The sequence below is a fragment of the Triticum dicoccoides genome, chromosome 4A, assembly GCF_002162155.2.
Source record: "Triticum dicoccoides isolate Atlit2015 ecotype Zavitan chromosome 4A, WEW_v2.0, whole genome shotgun sequence".
NCBI lineage: Eukaryota > Viridiplantae > Streptophyta > Magnoliopsida > Poales > Poaceae > Triticum > Triticum dicoccoides.
The window spans coordinates 734,934,088-734,950,789 of NC_041386.1; the positions used below are offsets into that span (position 1 = coordinate 734,934,088).

At 40.6% G+C, this 16,702-nt stretch overlaps 1 protein-coding gene and 1 pseudogene across 1 annotated transcript in view; one reads left to right on the forward strand and one right to left on the reverse strand.

The window, feature by feature from the left end:
- Positions 1-766: 766 nt before the first annotated feature.
- Positions 767-5,492, reverse strand: LOC119284327 (annotated as a pseudogene).
- A 2,587-nt stretch (positions 5,493-8,079) lies between these two features.
- The window catches only part of LOC119289948 (disease resistance protein RGA5-like), an 11,031-nt gene continuing 2,408 nt past the window's right edge, over positions 8,080-16,702 (forward strand). Inside the window, exons 1-8 of the mRNA XM_037569109.1 lie at positions 8,080-8,269; positions 8,362-8,620; positions 13,723-13,945; positions 14,053-14,176; positions 14,555-14,767; positions 14,843-14,983; positions 15,099-15,227; positions 15,355-16,271. Coding sequence (XP_037425006.1) covers positions 8,099-8,269; positions 8,362-8,620; positions 13,723-13,945; positions 14,053-14,176; positions 14,555-14,767; positions 14,843-14,983; positions 15,099-15,227; positions 15,355-16,271 — 2,177 coding nt within the window. The 5' untranslated portion in view covers positions 8,080-8,098. The remainder of the gene's footprint in view (positions 8,270-8,361; positions 8,621-13,722; positions 13,946-14,052; positions 14,177-14,554; positions 14,768-14,842; positions 14,984-15,098; positions 15,228-15,354; positions 16,272-16,702) is intronic.

A 16,702-nucleotide genomic window follows, 5' to 3' on the forward strand; every position in this document is an offset into this window, starting at 1 on the left:
TCGATTTACAGTAAAGTACGTAGGATCTAATTAATGCCATTAGAGTTGGTTCTGGCATGTTCGTAGCAACCTAGTTCCTATTTTGAGAGGTCTCTGGTTTGAATATTCGTTCATTCACTTATTTGAATTCAAAATTCAACTATAAAATTCGCTCAAAATATTCTCGGTATTTCTCGGTATTTGTCGGTAACCGTGGTAACCACATTTACCCGTCCCCCTGGGGTAAAATTGCCTCATTCGGTAACCAAAACCTTGGGGCCAACTCAACTACCGGGATTGGTCTTTTAATAAGTAGGGAAAAAAGATTCTCAAAAGAAAAAGTAGGGAAAAGGGATCTGCTGGAGAGAGTCCAGCCCTCGTTGGTTCTCGTCTTGTTGTTCCCCACCGATCGTGCACTGAAGCGAGGCGCCGCTGGCCGCCGTCGCCGCCCTAATCAAAGATACGACCGTAAGATCACCACTGATTACTCTCTGTTCGACTTTTCCCGGCCAGACCGATAATTTCCTCTCTCTATTTGCAGATCCACCCGACACGACCTAACCCTGTCTCCCGCTTCTGATCCATGAAGGAGGCGGAGAAGGAGATGTTCGAGAGCAGGGCCGGGCCGGCAAAATCCGAGGCCCGGTGCGAAACTCTAAAATGGGCCCTACCTCACTAGAAAACCTAGATAAATATAACTATACTATAATATAAAGATCATAATATCTTACATAGCAATGGAAAATATCAAGAATCGTACCTATTCTTGGTTGTAAAGTCTAAGTCTTCACTTAAATAACATCATTCTTTTGGTGTTCCTTGAAATAAAATCTTCAATAATATCCTCATAATCAATCTTCTCCAATACTTCACTCTCAAGAGCTATTGTGGCCAAATCAGTAAGTCTTTGTTGTGTCATGGTAGTGCGCATATAAGACTTCAATAGCTTCAATTTCGAAAAGCTCCGTTCTGCTGATGCAACAGTCACAGGGATGGTCAAAAGAACTCTATATGCAATACTTTCATTGGGAAAACAATCATGCCGCTTTAAGAACTTTAAAATTTCAACGGGCCCAATATTTTCTTTTGGGATGAAATATTGAAGAAACATCAACTCCACATACAGTTCGTTGGCATCAATGTCAGATTTTTCCATCCTTTGTAAGAGGAACCTCCAGATTATCACAAGAAGTTTTCAAGCTCTTCTTATCCAAGGACTGCAATGTTTCAGAGGTAAATAAGAAACCAAATATTTTCTGATAACCCTGGTATTGTTCAAATCTGCTTGTAAGTGAGCTAATTGCTTGATCAACAATACGTACAAAATAGTGAACTCTAAATGATTCCTCTGCAGACTGTGTGGCAATGTTTGTGTCATCTGGTTTCTCATCAAAATGTCTCTTTCTTTTAATTTCCCTTCTTTTACGAAATGTTGTACCAACATCCATATCAAGTGCAATTGCTTTGGCCGTCTCCAATGCTTCTAAAAAACCAGTATCCCGATACCCCTTGAAGAAAGTAATCAGTCCTTGCACTTTCTCAATAGCAACATCAATAAGCATATCCTTTGCTTGCAAGTGTTTGCTTACTAAATTAACAGCATACAATACCTCATACCAAATGACTATTGCCACTATAAATTCATACTCTCCAAGTTCATTATTTGCCAAACCTTTAGCCTCACTACTCGTTTTTATGTCATTATCTGTCTCAGCTACCTGAAATAAAAATTAAAAAAATATGGTATACTTGGAGATGGATAATAGAATTACATCATTATAATATGAAAAAATTGGGTACCTGAAGTAGGGCCTCCAGAATCTCTGCACATTGAAGTCGAATAGCTTTAACACTGTCAACACGACTCTCCCAACGTGTAGCTGACACTGACTTGGGAGTTAATCCAGTGATGTTCTCCTTCAGAATATGCCACTTCTTAGTAGAATTAGCAAATATAGTATATATGTGTTGGATAATTCCGAAGAAGTCTTTAGCTTTAGCACAAGTCTTGGCCATATCACAAAGTGTCAAATTAAGGCTATGACAACCACAAGCAGAATAGAAAGCTCGAGGATTTACATTCAAAAGTCTCCTTTGGACTCCATGATGTGTTCCTTTCATATTTGACCCGTTATCATAACCTTGTCCTCTAACATCATCTATATCAAGATCAAGAAGCTTTAGTTCATTCTCTAGCACTTCAAACAGCCCATGCCCAGTCGTATCATTTACATCTAAAAATCCTAAAAATGATTCTTCTACGCAAACATGACTTGAAGATGAATCCACATATCTTATGATTATAGATATTTTCTCTTGATGGCTTGCATCAGGGGTACAATCAAGTATGACAGAGAAATATTTTGCACTCTTTATTTTCTTAACAACCTCAGACTTAATAGCAGAAGCAAGCAAATGTATCAACTCATTCTGGATCTTATGATCAAGATAATGTGCATGAGTTTCATCATTTGTAATACGACGAACATGCTCCTGAATAACCGGGTCAAAATCAGCCAACATCTCAACCAAACCCAAGAAATTTCCGTTGCTATCTTCGTACAATTTGCTATTGGTACCATGAAATGCTAGATTATGCTTGGAAAGAAATTTTACAATGCAAACAATTCTGAACAAAACCTTTCTCAAATGGTCCTTTTCACCCTCTAGTTGTCGTTGCGTGGCTTTATCAATAGTTTGATGCGTTTGCAATCTACTACGCAACTCATACCAAGTGGTCATATTCAAAACATGATCTGCACTTGTCTCATGCTCTTTCAGTCTAGTGCCAAGATGTGTCCAATCATTGTACCCTTCATTTGCCAAATTACCTTTTCGATGCCCTTTTGCAAATAATTTACAACCAAAGCAAAATACTTTATCTAGTTCCTCAGAATAGACAAGCCAATCCCTATCACAATGCTCTCCATTTGATAGAATTCTAGTGTAGAATAGTGCAGAAAACCTCCTTTTATATTTATCCTTGCGACCTTTCTTAAATAATGTGTCCCTTTGAGGGCCCTTTTCTGCTAAAATATCAATTTGCTGAGAATCAAGGGAATCCCAATTTCTTGGATCAAATATATCAAGATGAAAAGAATCACCAACATCCGCAGTAGGTGAAGTATTCAAATTGCCGTCAATATTACTAGCCTCAGTGTTATCACGATTTTCTTCACCTCCAACATTATTTTCTGTCTGTGTTTGATCATCTCTAGGGCTAGGATCAATTTCAGCATTATTATCACATGCATGCTCTAGATGAATGTAACTACTCGTGGGTCTATTTTAGTGTTACAATGAGGGAGTGAAGGACAATTTCAGCAACATTGATTTCTGTATCTATATCAGTGTTCTGGCTGGAGAGGTTTGGTGATGAACTTCCGTATCTATATCAGCTAGCCTGCCTGGTTTCAAGGTCCTATTTACTTGAGATGAGCAGTGCACTGTGCACCAGACTGCTTTTCAAGGTCTCGATTTCGTCTCTGTAAACTTTGGCGACGGCTCACGAAAGGCCGTGACGCTATGTGGTGATGTAGAGCATTTTGTAGGTAAAACAGAGCATCAACTCTCCCTCAACTCTGTCGCTTGTGCTTTCGGATGGTAATTTTATCCTTCCTACTTCCGTCTGATGTACTGTAGTGCATTCCCACTCTTTTGATTTTGCATTTTTTAGTTTTGACTCTTGTTGGTAAAAGTTCTAATTAGGGATACATTTTGCACTAAATGAAAATGAAAAAATTCCATGGTTCAATAGTATTTTGGTACTTCCCGCAAAAAAAAGAAGTATTGTGGTATAATTTCTTTTGCTTTGGAGAAACGTTTATATGTAACTGACGGTACAAATGTATTTAGTAAATAGCATGGATAAGGCCAATATGCTTATCTAAAATTTTCAAACATGCTCGAAATTCTAACTTGTGGTCGCACTTTGACCTTCTAGAAAAAAAATAGCATGAATTTGTAATTGGGACAAAAAATGGATTAACGGCTCAATTGCATATGAATGGTGGACTTGCAACTGGCAAAAAATAAAATTAGGCCCAATTACGAGTCGTTGAGTTGACTTGTAACTGTGTTAAAAAAATATACGACCACGTACGTGATCGGAGCCAACGCGGAGTTAACAGATGGACCCAACCTACAAATCCTACACTGGTTGAAAAAGTCACGAATATTGGCGTCTAGATCATGCGGTCAGGGAGTTAGATGATACTCTCATGAGACATATTTTAGGTCACTAGTAGTAGCTAACCAAAAATGTCTTATATTTCTTTACAAAGAGAGTGCTTAACTAATTCTTATCTGGACTAGAATTAGCAAATCCAAAAACTAATACACCTTATATTTTTAAAGGAGGGAGTATTTGTTTAGTTCTTATCAATTTTGTAGGTGGAGGCGAGTAGATAATGTTAAATATACTCCTTCATCTACCAATGGATGATATATAAATTCAATTAAAAAGTCAAATATTTTATTTTTTTATCAAATATATAGAAAAAATTATTAACAACTGTACTATACTGAATAAATACATTGTGAAAATATATTTCATATGGATATTGATATTTATTTATATTTATATTCTTTTTTTAAATGGTTATATATATATATATATTTATGAAACTTAGAAAACAATGAGTTTTTTGATTTAGTTTGTACGCCATCAATTTGGAGACGGCATATTGTTTTTTTCTTTTGAGAAACTGGAGACGGTTCCCATAAGTAATGCTTTCTCTGAGTTGTGTTGCACGGATTTGGCCCGCGTAGTGATTTTGGGCCCGCAGGGAAGAATCAAGAATGGGACAGGCGCCGCCGCCTCCACCTCTGGGCATCGTCGCCGCCGGACGCACCTGCGCTCCATCTGCCGCCGCCGGCCGGGTCTCTCTCCGGAGAATATCAGCCTTCTCCCAAAATGTCTCCTCCGTCGGAATCGAGCTCATCCCCTCAGCCAGCTCCCACGCCGTTCGCATCTGGCCATCCCCGCCGACCTCCGCAAGCTCCCGGGGGTCTTCTTCGTCCTCTGCGACGACTGCTTGTTGTTCTGGACACCGGTGATTTAGGGACAGAGGTTCAGGCAGGAGGCGACAGTACTGTCGTGTCGCGAGCGGCGGTGCTCAGTGTCGATTCTGCACACTACACTACTACTCCCTCCGTTCGGAATTACATGTCGCAGAAATGGATGTATCTAGACGTAGCAACTAGTAGTGCGTTGCAGTGCAGGTACGGTTCAGTTTCATTGCAGATTTGCAGGTAGTACTAACTAGGGTGCCGGCTGTAGCAATTTTGACAGGGTTTCTTCATTTTCATTGCAGATTTGCTTCTCAAATTGATGCACTTCAAACAGGTCCGAGCACGGATTGTTTCAATGAAGATGCTGAGTGGGAGAAGCCGGTGCACAGGAGGAAACTCTGATGCAAGCCATTGATGTCCCTAGTGCTGCTCAGCGTAACTCTGCTCAGGCGGTTGAGGGCTTGAGGCCGAGCCGATCTCCTGTCAGGAACTTCGCTCATCTCACGTGACCACCACATAGGTTATGACAGGTTAGCACAAACTAGAATCAAGCTGCTTTCACTTGACTCCTTCATCTGTTTTAGCACTAGTTTTCATGCTAATTGCATATATACCAGTATGCCAATCAAATTGTTAGTAAGGTAGCTAAGTAGACAGTTTCCATGCTAATAATAGTATACTAGCTGGCATGGGAAATCAAATTATCATAAAGGAAGCAAAAAGGAAAAGTCCTCTGCAAGATGCAACAATATATGTTATTGTCCACGAAAGACGATGGTCTTATAACTGAATTAAGGATGATTATAGAGTCTTTTTTTTTTGGCACAGATGACAAAGTTCCAAATAAACATGGTGGGCTTTGTTACAGCAGAAAGCCACCAAATCAAAATGCATGAAAATAAACTCATGTTGCAGTAGAAGTACAAATTGAAAGGAGGAACTTATTGAAGCACTTTATCAGGAGTCCATAGTCGTATCAGTCTGGTACACCCACGAAACAAGCAGCGGGAGCCTTTTTCATCGGTTTAGAACATCAAATGCTAACCAGACACCCAAAGCAAACCTATGTCCTGTCCCGAGCAAGATTGAACCAAGCTTGCAAGACAACAACTGTCAGCCCAGGCGTTATTTGTTTTGTAGGCCTCGTTTCTGCAAACCTGCCAATATGACAATTAAAAAAAACATAGTGGCAGGACCAAGACAGTAGCATTTCTAGAGTCCTATACATTTGAAACTAAAGCAAATCTCCAGCAGTCATCAGATTTCTAACATCTCTAGTAAGCTTTAGAACCCAGCATTAAAAGAAACAGGTGCAGCCTGGATATTCAGTGTGCAACATCGCATAAAAATGATTTATTTAAATCATTTAAATATATTTATTTAATCTTTGCAACAGTGTGCAACACTCCATAGATATTTTTATCACTTGATTAGATATATTTAATCACTTGACCAAGAACAACCTTGAACAGCAACAGCCTTGAACACCAACAGGGCCTACAAAGGATAAAAACTTCCTAGCCTTCAATCCCAACTCAGAGGCAGACCATCAGTTTTGGGTCCCAAAACTGCAGTTTCTAACTTATAGGACTAAACTGACACACCTTCAATAGTTTTGGGACCCAAGACCGCAGTTTCAAAGTTGTAGAACTAAACTGACACACCTCCAATTGTTTTAGGATCTAAAACTGCAATTTCGAAGTTATAGGACTAAACTGACACACCTCTAGTAGTTTTAGGATTTATGATGCATTTTACTCTTAAGGGAAACAGGAACGGCCTTAGTATTCAGTTTGCACTAACCACACCTCATAGATATTTTAATCACTCGGTAGACTTATTTAAGAGGCCTGCTTTGGCGCTTTCCCAGACTCTTTTTGCGTGAATCCCAAAAGCAGCTGCGAGTAAGTTAACGTTAAGCAGGCCTCTTACTTTGCATTGTTGGTCATGCCTCTTTTTTCATTAAAAAAATAATTAGTGTATTAGGCTCTAGTGATTAGTTTGAGTGGTCGTCTTCCTTTTTCACACACTTTCCCTCCTTTCGGTTGTTTAACACGGTGGTGGTTTAAACTTTTCCTACTAATAATGCACAGATGCAGCTCCTCTGCAGGTTCTCGAAAACAAGACAGAAGGAAATGCATCTCCTTTTGACTTGTGAGAGAGGTTCCTTTGCCGAAAGCGCCTCTCACCATGTTATGAAGTGCAGAACTTCTCGTGAGAGGGAAGCTTCCTAAAGGCGCTGAAGGAACCATGCCATAGACAAAAGGTGGCACTGGTTTCCCCACTGATAAGATAACAACTTGAAATAGCCGCTACCGTAGGGAAGTGACCAGCCGAGCTGAGGGGCAGTGAAGTTGGTCTCTCTCCTGCTGTGCATTCAGCATCCCTTGGGATTGATCCAGGTGAACCTTGCTTTCGTTCCTCTACCAAATTAATTCAGGTATGTGCTAGCAGATTGATTGGATTTCTTCTGCTTGCTTGCGATACACCATATACTAGCTAGCTTGTGGTGACTGGTTCTTCTTCTAAGCATCTTTGGTACCTTGAAATCTCCAGCTGATGGGCATGTATAATCAGCAAATTTTATATGCCAAGAAATAACTTCGGTAAGTTTGTCTGTTTTAAAAAAATTGAATCACATGGATTACCTTATTATGCTGTGGGACGCAAACATCTTGATCCAGCCGATGGGCATGAAGAAGGAATTATGTTAATAAAGAATCTGAACAAGTTTAGTGTGAGGGATCCCCATCGTCAGTGAAGGGCCATTTGATTTGAACCACTTATACAGACCATGCAAATCTCCCCCTTGGCTAGTTTTTTTTTTTGTTTTTTAACCCAACCATGGAAAAGGTAAGACACCGCACCATCCATGATAATGTACTCGTCCTCTGCTTGTGCTAGATTCGTGTTCCGCCGTAGATCTTGTAAGTGGACTGCATGTTTCTTCAATGCTTGTTGCTAATGGAGAAAAAAAAGTCTGTCTGTCTCTTTCAGACTTCTGATAGATATAGGTACTAATTTTCCCCGTATTTGCACGTATGGCTAATGAACAACACTGATTATGGTTCAGGAGAATAACGCCTAACTAGCTTTCACGACCGAGATGACGGACGGCAACCACCGAGGCAGTGACGAGCTTGCTGCCCTGGAGAAGGTGTTGCTGGATGAAAGCACGGATCCAGTCAATCTACCTTCCTCGCTTCTCAAAGCCATTACAGGGAATTTCTCCGAATCTCACGAAATCGGTAGGGGCGGGTTCGGGGTGGTCTACAAGGTAACAAAGGCGTACCCTCCACTCTGATATGAATTAAACAGAAACAATCAAAGTCCAAACCAGCTGATAACAAAGATTCGTGCGACCTGCAGGGAGTGCTTCCAAGTGGTCGCACCGTCGCCGTGAAGCAGCTCTTCGAAAGGTACGAGATCCTGGACAAGACTTTTGATAGCGAGATAGACTGTATTGCGGGCCTCAAGCACAAGAATACAGTGCGGTTTCTCGGGTACTCCTCTGAGACGCAGTATGTTCGAAGGTGGTGCGATGGAAAGCTTCAGTGGGTAGCCACGCGGCAGAGGCTGCTTTGCTTTGAGTACCTGCCCAAAGGGTGTCTTGCTCCCTATATCTCCGGTAATAATCACATCAGCCTTATATCTTTCCTTCCACTTCTACTACTCATATAGCTATTAGATAAAACGAGAATAAACGAAATACAAGAGACATGGATTTAACTTGGAAAACCCTTGCGTGAAAAAACCACGGACGCACGAAGGCACGATTCACTATGAGGAGGAGTATTACAAGCATGAGACGACAAACCGTCTTTAGGCACGACTACATAGCGTATATATGAGGGGTAATACATAAGTGTCCTTGGAGGACAAGTAAACGAGTTGTACTCGTACATGTCGGTACCAACGCAAAGGTCGGCACCGTTTGTACTACATCTAGTTCAACATGATAGAAATTTAGATCACAATTTAACAATAGCAGTATGTACATGTCTACCAACTTTAATCCAAAGCATTTATCGTTTCCACACTCTTCCCGCTTTAAATAGTATTCCCTCCGATCCAAAAAAAGTATCGCAGTTTTGAACTAACACTTCTTTTGGTTCATAGGGAGTAGTTAAGCTCTATTGTTATACCACTACAAAATATGCACTCTTTATGTTTGAGCATACTATCATTTCTCATCCTCTTTGCCTCCGAGACATGAGTGCCGTAACAAATATGTCATGAATACATAAGCGAATCAGCAATGAGCGGCAACCTTGTCTCTAAAACTGGGACACATTGACTGCCTCTAACTTTAGTAGAAACCCATACAGTGTGCAACCTCTAAACTGGACCAACTATAGAATAACGGAATCAAAGTATTTTAAGCTTTTGGGCCGAACGCCAGTTGGCCGTCGAATGAAATTGCACACATCTTGAAGCAATCGTGTGGGTGCCACATCATTTTTCTCAAGCGTTCGGCACGAGCAGGCCATCAGACAAACTAATCCATCTCTTCCCCACGGCACAACTTCTTCTAGAAGGCTGTCATACGGATGACACTCGGGCGCACAATGCTGTCGATCGAACCATGCATGCACAACAGCACAAGACCAAGTGTAGCACATCCACTGGATCATGTGTTGTGCGAGAATCGGGCACGGAGTGTCGTGCACCGAGTAGTTCTGCTTCTTCTATCTCCAGTCGTCACTATTATCCCCCACGTCTCCATCACTCCTCTCACACACCCGATTTTTTTCTCCCAGTCCAAATTCCGGCGAGCTCGACAACCAGACCGCGGATCCGACCCCTCCCTGTACAGATTCCGGCGAGTTCGGCGGCCAGCCTGCAGATCCGACCAGTTTCTCGACGCCGCGCTGCCGATTCATGCTCTCTACACCGCACCGTCGATCCACCCGGGGGTCGTCCGCGACAGGTGGTCTCTCATCCGCGGCGGCCTCCTTCTCCGTCTCCGCATCGCCGTGCCGCAGCTAGGGCCCCATGAGCGCCTCAGACCCCGCCCTACTTCGTGCGGTCCGATGAGCGGCCATGGGCTGCGGGGACAGCTTTCTCGCCATGACTTGTGCGCTGGCTCAGTGCCTCCGCAACCACTGCCGCCTCGCCGCCGCTGGGACAGGCCCCCGTTCAGATGCAGCCAAAGGATCTGTGGCCTTCGCTCCAGTGGTACGCCGCTCCTGCATCTTGTCCGGTCGCCATCGCAAAGGACCAGCCTATGGTGTCTTCCGTTCCAACATTTGAGGCCATCCATACGGGGACCTGGGACGTGAGCATGTTTCTGGGAACTTGGTGAGATTTCTGCTCCATTCCTCGAGCCCACAACTGTTTTATATATATCTGCTGAAATGCAGTGATATAAATTGGTGAGCAAGTCTTTTTTTCCAAAGCTGCTGACTCCTCGATCCCACTGTAACATGGCAATTTTGTTGAAAATGTCAGTATGGCAAATTGAGTAGAACATGGCATTTTTGTGCAAATTGGTGAACATTTAGCAAATTCCCAATACTATTTTTACTGAGATTTTTGGACTTGTTGTTTGTCTGTCAGTAGATGTTGAGTAGAACATGGCAAATTTTTGTGTTTTTCCCACTGCAAATTATGCAATATGATGCTAAGATGATCCAAATTTGATGCACTGTACACATAGTTCATGGCAAACTAGTTTAGAATTTGTCCAGTGCGTTTGTGTTGCAAATATTTGATTGATTATCTTTTTTAGCTAGCTGATTATGTTCTGCTATGCTATTTTAGTTCAATATACATGTGGACTGTTCATCGCACAAAAGATACATGTGCACTGAATAATGCATTCGCTGTTGTACTAATTTGGCCAGTATCACCGTTTTTTTTCCTCCCTTGTTCAGTGTTTCAAAATGCCAGGCAAATGTTCACATCATGGCAAATTAACTTTGCAGCCCCACAGCATTGTTTACCCTTACAGCGATGTTATGTATAGTTTTAGCAAGAACATGTTTTTCTTTTTATCCACATTTGCCATGATGCACAAAGTTTGTTTGCCATGTTTTCTGTACCTTAGCAAATTTGTCAAGCCGGATCTGTTTTGCTAAAAAAAAAGTTAATTTGGATCATGGCATTTTACTCATCCGGCCTTGACAAACTTATGTTTTTCCGAGGACCATGGCAAATTTAGTTGTGTTCCCATGGCAATTTTTAGACATAGCCCATTGTCTCCTTTTACCTTTTATAGCCATGGTTATTTACTTTCGCAGCTCATGGCAAGTTTTATTTCAAGTCCAAGGCAAAATAGCTGTATAGACATGCTAATTTAATTTTTCAGACCCCATGGCAAATTTAGTTTGTAGTCCATGGCAAATTATCTTCCTATTCATGATTTTTTTTAATTTTTCATCGCAAGAATACTTTTTCGTAAAAATTGTGCGCCTAATTTGTGAATGATCTTTGAATAGTTACAATGGTAAATTATGAACTTTCAACCTTTTGTCCGGTAGTCATATTTTACACATTTTTTGGCACTGTCCATATGGCAAAAACTATCATAGCAAGAAGGGCAAAATTCTGGTTTTTTTTTGTGTGTACGACATAGCAGTTTATACTTTATTTGGCATGGGAAAATTTACCTTTTTTGCAATTTCTTTTTTATGTTTGGTGACATGGCAAATTTAGCTACATTGCCATGGCAAATTGTTTGTTTTTTTGCCATGGCAATTTTAATTTAACATACATGGCAAATTAACTTTTTATCTCACGTGCCATTTTTTTATTTTTATTCTGACCATGGCAAATTTACCCTTTTATTTTGCCATGGCAAATTATTACCTACATTCTTCCATGGCAGTTTTAGTTTCACATACATGACAGATTTAGTTTTTATCACTCGTGGAAATTTCTTTACTTTTTTATTCTGACCCTCGCAAATTTACCATTTTATTTGCCATGGAAAATTATTACCTATATTTGCCATAGCAATTTTAATTTGACATACATGGCAATTTTAATTTGACATACATGTAAAATTTAGTTTTTATCACTCATGGCTTTTTTTCTTTTTTATTCTGATCATGGCAAATTTACCATGTTACTTGCCATCGCAAATTATTACCTATATGTTTTCATGGCAATTTTAATTTACCATACATGGCAAGTTTAGTTTTTATCATTTACGGCATTTTTTTTTTACTTTTTCATTCTGGCCATGGCAAATTTACCTTTTATTTTGCCATGGCAAATTATTACCTACATTTTGCCATGAAAATTTTAATTTAACATACAAGGAAAATTTAGTTTTTATCGCTCATGGCAATTTAACTATTACATATCATGGAAAATTTTACCCTTTTTATTTGCCAGAGCAAATTATTACCTACATTTTCCACGGCATTTTTAATTTAATATTGATGGAGAATTTAGTTTTTATTGCTCATGGCAATTTAACTTTTACATATCATGGCAATTTCACTTCTATTTTTCCATGGCAAAAGTACTTTTAATCCATGGCAATTTTTGCTTTTTTCACTGTTCATGAGAATTATTGCTTCTAGTAGACCATGGTAAATTTACTACAAAAACATTGCTTTTCTGTGTCGTCTATAGTAAAAATACCATCCCCTTTTTTAGTCCACATTTTGCAACTATGTACAATGCAAATTACCATGACTTTTATTTTTTCAGGTTATTGCATAAAGAAAGATCTTTTTAGTCCATGGTAAAATTTGCTCTGTTAAAGACGAATGGCAATTTTTAATTTGTATCATTGGGATTTTTTAGTTCTCAAATTTTCCCCTTTTAATGGCTTTTTTTCCATAGCATGGCAAAATCTGGGCTTTCTTCACAGCTCAAAATATGCTTTTTAGTCCCTGTACAATCTGGGCCATATTGGGCATTTAGTTACAGCCAAGGCCTGTACGGGAGCGATGTTGTTGCGTTCGCACTCTGGGCATTCGGGCTGGTGCTCCTCGCATCCCGAACGAGTTTGTTCGATCGATGGCCACACCAGCAGCGAACGAATCGTTCGATCTGGGAATCCCCAAGGCCGAACGTTTGTCCATTGTTGACGTCCTAGAATAAAATACCGTGTCGTGATGAAAAGGGGCATCAACACAGGGCTAATAAGGAAATAAATAATATGATAGGTGGGGTCAGCTCCATTCTTTCAGTAGATGGAGGAAGCCTCCAAGCTAAAAGGTGTGGCTAGGGCTTTTCTTTTGTTAGAGGCAGAAAGCTGCAATATATGAAGGTTGTCTTCAAGAGGAGGGATTGTGTCTAGAGGCAGCAAAAATCTTACACTATGGACGCTCTAAGTGCTCTCTTTTATTTATTGTAAAAGAGCGATGGATCGAGTTTCGTTGTGTCGGGTGATCAATAGAAAAGTCTGAGAATCTCAATTTGCGAAGCCAGTATGTTGGAAAACCCACATCTTTGAACCGGAATTTTTCAACTACTCTGCATACAGAAGTTCTCGCATGATTTAGCTGTGATGTTTAACTAAGAATGGCATTGATCAGGAATATGATGTAATCTGATAGTGATTTTATCAATCATACCAAAATCATATGGAGAAGTATCATATGCATAGCATTGTTCCAAAGAAATAGGTGCACCGACAAATTTCTTTGAGCTTGTTAGTATATTGGCTTTGCAAAACGGGCAGACAATTAAGTAGGCCCTTTTCCTTTCATTGGACTTCTTATACGACTGCATATGGTACTAACTATTTGTTGTATTGTATACTCTTCACAGATGCATCTTGTGGACTTCATTGGACCACACGTTATCAAATAATCAAGGGGATCTGTGAGGGCGTACATTATCTTCACCAGCACCGCATTATTCACAGGGACCTCAAACCTCAGAATGTACTATTGGATGATAACATGATTCCCAAAATTGCGGATTTCGGACTATCGCGACACTTAAGTGAAAGCCAGAGTCGGGATATCACTGAAAACAAGTTTGGAACAATGTAAGCTAGCAATTCTATTTGAGAACTTATTTTTTTATCGGTCATCTACCAACTTTTTTGTATACAGTTTATACATTAATCAAACAAACTATACCATTTCTATGCAGGGGATATATGGCACCAGAATTCTTTAATAAGGGAGAAATCACCTTCAAGACAGACGTATATAGTTTGGGTGCTATAATAATGGATATTCTTATGGGACAAAAGGAATGCTCCGATGTTAAGGAGGTAATTACATTATATACGAGGTTCCAACATGTTTAGCGGAAACCAGAGTGTTGGTAAACAAGAGTTCAAGACATATTCAATCAGAGTATCTAAATAACGATAGTTTTTGCAAATGACAGGATATGAATGTTGTCTTTGTAGCGATCTTCAACAAAAAAAAACGTAAAATGAAGATGATTCTGATTTTTGAAGTCATTATCTGCATCAAAAGATTAATAACACTAAAATTGATCAAGTTAGAAATTCGAAATTGGCTGTGGTAGGGTTCCTTGCATTTGGTCTCCAGTCCCAAATCAATATGGCTGGGTGTTTTTGTTTTTCTGTTCTAAAATGATTGTTGTCCTTTTTCGTAACTCACTACGGTTGTCAAATTGTCAGGTAGTTGAAAGTTGGACGGACAAGTTTGGGACATCAAAGAGTCATACATCACAGGAAGAAGTAAAGTTATGTGCTGAGATAGGGATAAAATGCAGGAACTATGACCCCCGGAACAGGCCTGCTACATGGTCTATCATCCATGGAATACTGGATGAAGCGGAAATTTCGAACTGGTCTGTTACAAGTGATGTAGCTACCTCTACAGAAGGGCAGGTACAATCACTCAAGTAAATGTATATGATCCACCAGAAATTTTAGCCTCCTAACCTTGTTTTCATTTTGTTCCAGATAAGACTTGCCTCCATGCGGGCGGATGAGCTGAAGTTGATGGATGATTCTGCTACACCATCCCAACAACAAGCATCAACGCTGGAAGTGGGACAGGAGGGTGGCAAAGTGAGCCAAGAGAGGAAAAGGAAGTCATCAACCGTGAGTGTGGTGACTGGGGTGATGAGTACCGTCAGTGGCAAGCTTACCATGAGCGACGAGTACCATGAGCACTATTTACTGATAACTCCTAACCTTGTTTTCATTTTTGTTGTAGATAAGCTTCTCCAAGATGGCAGATGAGTTAAGGTTGATGGGCGATTCCGCTGCACCATCCCAACTGCAACCTTCGGCACTGGAGGTGGAGCAAGAGGATGGCAAAGTGAGCCAAGAGAAGAAGAGGAAGGTATTAACCATTAGTGTGGTGGCCGGGGTGATCACCCTCAGTGGCAAGCTTACCACGTTCATGGGCAGCAAGTACAATAAGTATTTTTTAGTGCTTTATCCTAATCTTCTATTCATTATTGTTGTAGACAAGCTTCTTTGGGCTGGCGGATGAGAAGAAGTTGATAGATGATTCTGCTGCACCATCCCAATTGCAACCATTAGCGCGGGAGGTGGAGCTGGTGGATGGCAAAGTTAGCCTAGAGAGGGAAGGGAAGGCAGCAAGCGTGAGTGTGGTGACTGGGGTGATAAGCACCCCCAGTGGCAAGCTTGACACATTAATGTGCGATGAGTACAATAAGCACAAAGAGGTGAGGAAGCAGGTGTCCTTCCTTGAGAACGAGTTGAGCAGCATAAACGCTGCCCTTGAGCAGCTGGAGCTCATGGATGAGCTCGCTCTAGTGGTAAAAAATTGGAGGGATGATGTCAGGGAGATTTCATACGACATGCAGAATTGCATTGATGACTTCATGTGCCAATTTGGAGGTGAGGATGCCGAGGTAGGTTTAATCGAGGAGGCTGCTGAACTTCACAAGAGGTTGTCTGAGCTTCATGGAATTGCCAACCAGATGGGAGAGCTTAGGAGTCTTGTGGTAGAAGCAAATGCTCGGCGTGAGAGTTACAAGATTGATGATTGCAATCCTAGCTTTGGTTATGTGTCTGTCGACGCTCGTCTGCGAGCGGTCTACCAGGAGGCGACCAATCTTGTGGGCATTGAAGGCCCTAGCAAGGAGGTTGTTAGTTTGTTGATGAATACTCAGAAGAAACTAAAGGTTGTGTCCATTGTTGGTTTTGGAGGCCTGGGTAAAACTACACTTGCCAAACAGGTGTTTAACAAGATAACGGGGCATTTCGGTTGTTTGGCATTCTTTTCAGTTTCGCAGAGGCCTGATTTGAGAATGCTTCTCAATCGCCTACAATTGAAACTTGGGATAAATGTCTCTTCTCACAATTGCGGGCTTGACGACATCATTGAAAAGCTAAGGAAGTATCTCACAGACAAAAGGTAATTACTTGCGTTTTATAGTCATTTGCAATGGCAACTCATCTTAAATTTGAAATAGCAAGTATTCCCTCCGTTCCTAAATATAAGCCTCTGTAGATATTTCACTATAGACTGTACATATGAAGCAAAATGAGTGAATCAACACTCTAAATGCATCTATATACATCTATATGTGGTTCATAATGAAATCTCCACAAAGACTTATATTTAGGAACGGAGGGAGTAACTGGTCAGTGCATGTTCTGGTTACACTTGTTTGTCCATGCATGTGGGAGGTTTGACCTTTTGTCTTGTTTTCACGTTTGTGATATGGATTCAAAATTACAAAAACATGTTGGAGCAGAAACACATCTTTGGAAAAAATTGAGTGAAGTATTGTACTTTTTTCACTCAGTGTAAAAAATTGCTAAGATGTCTATTGGAAGAATCTT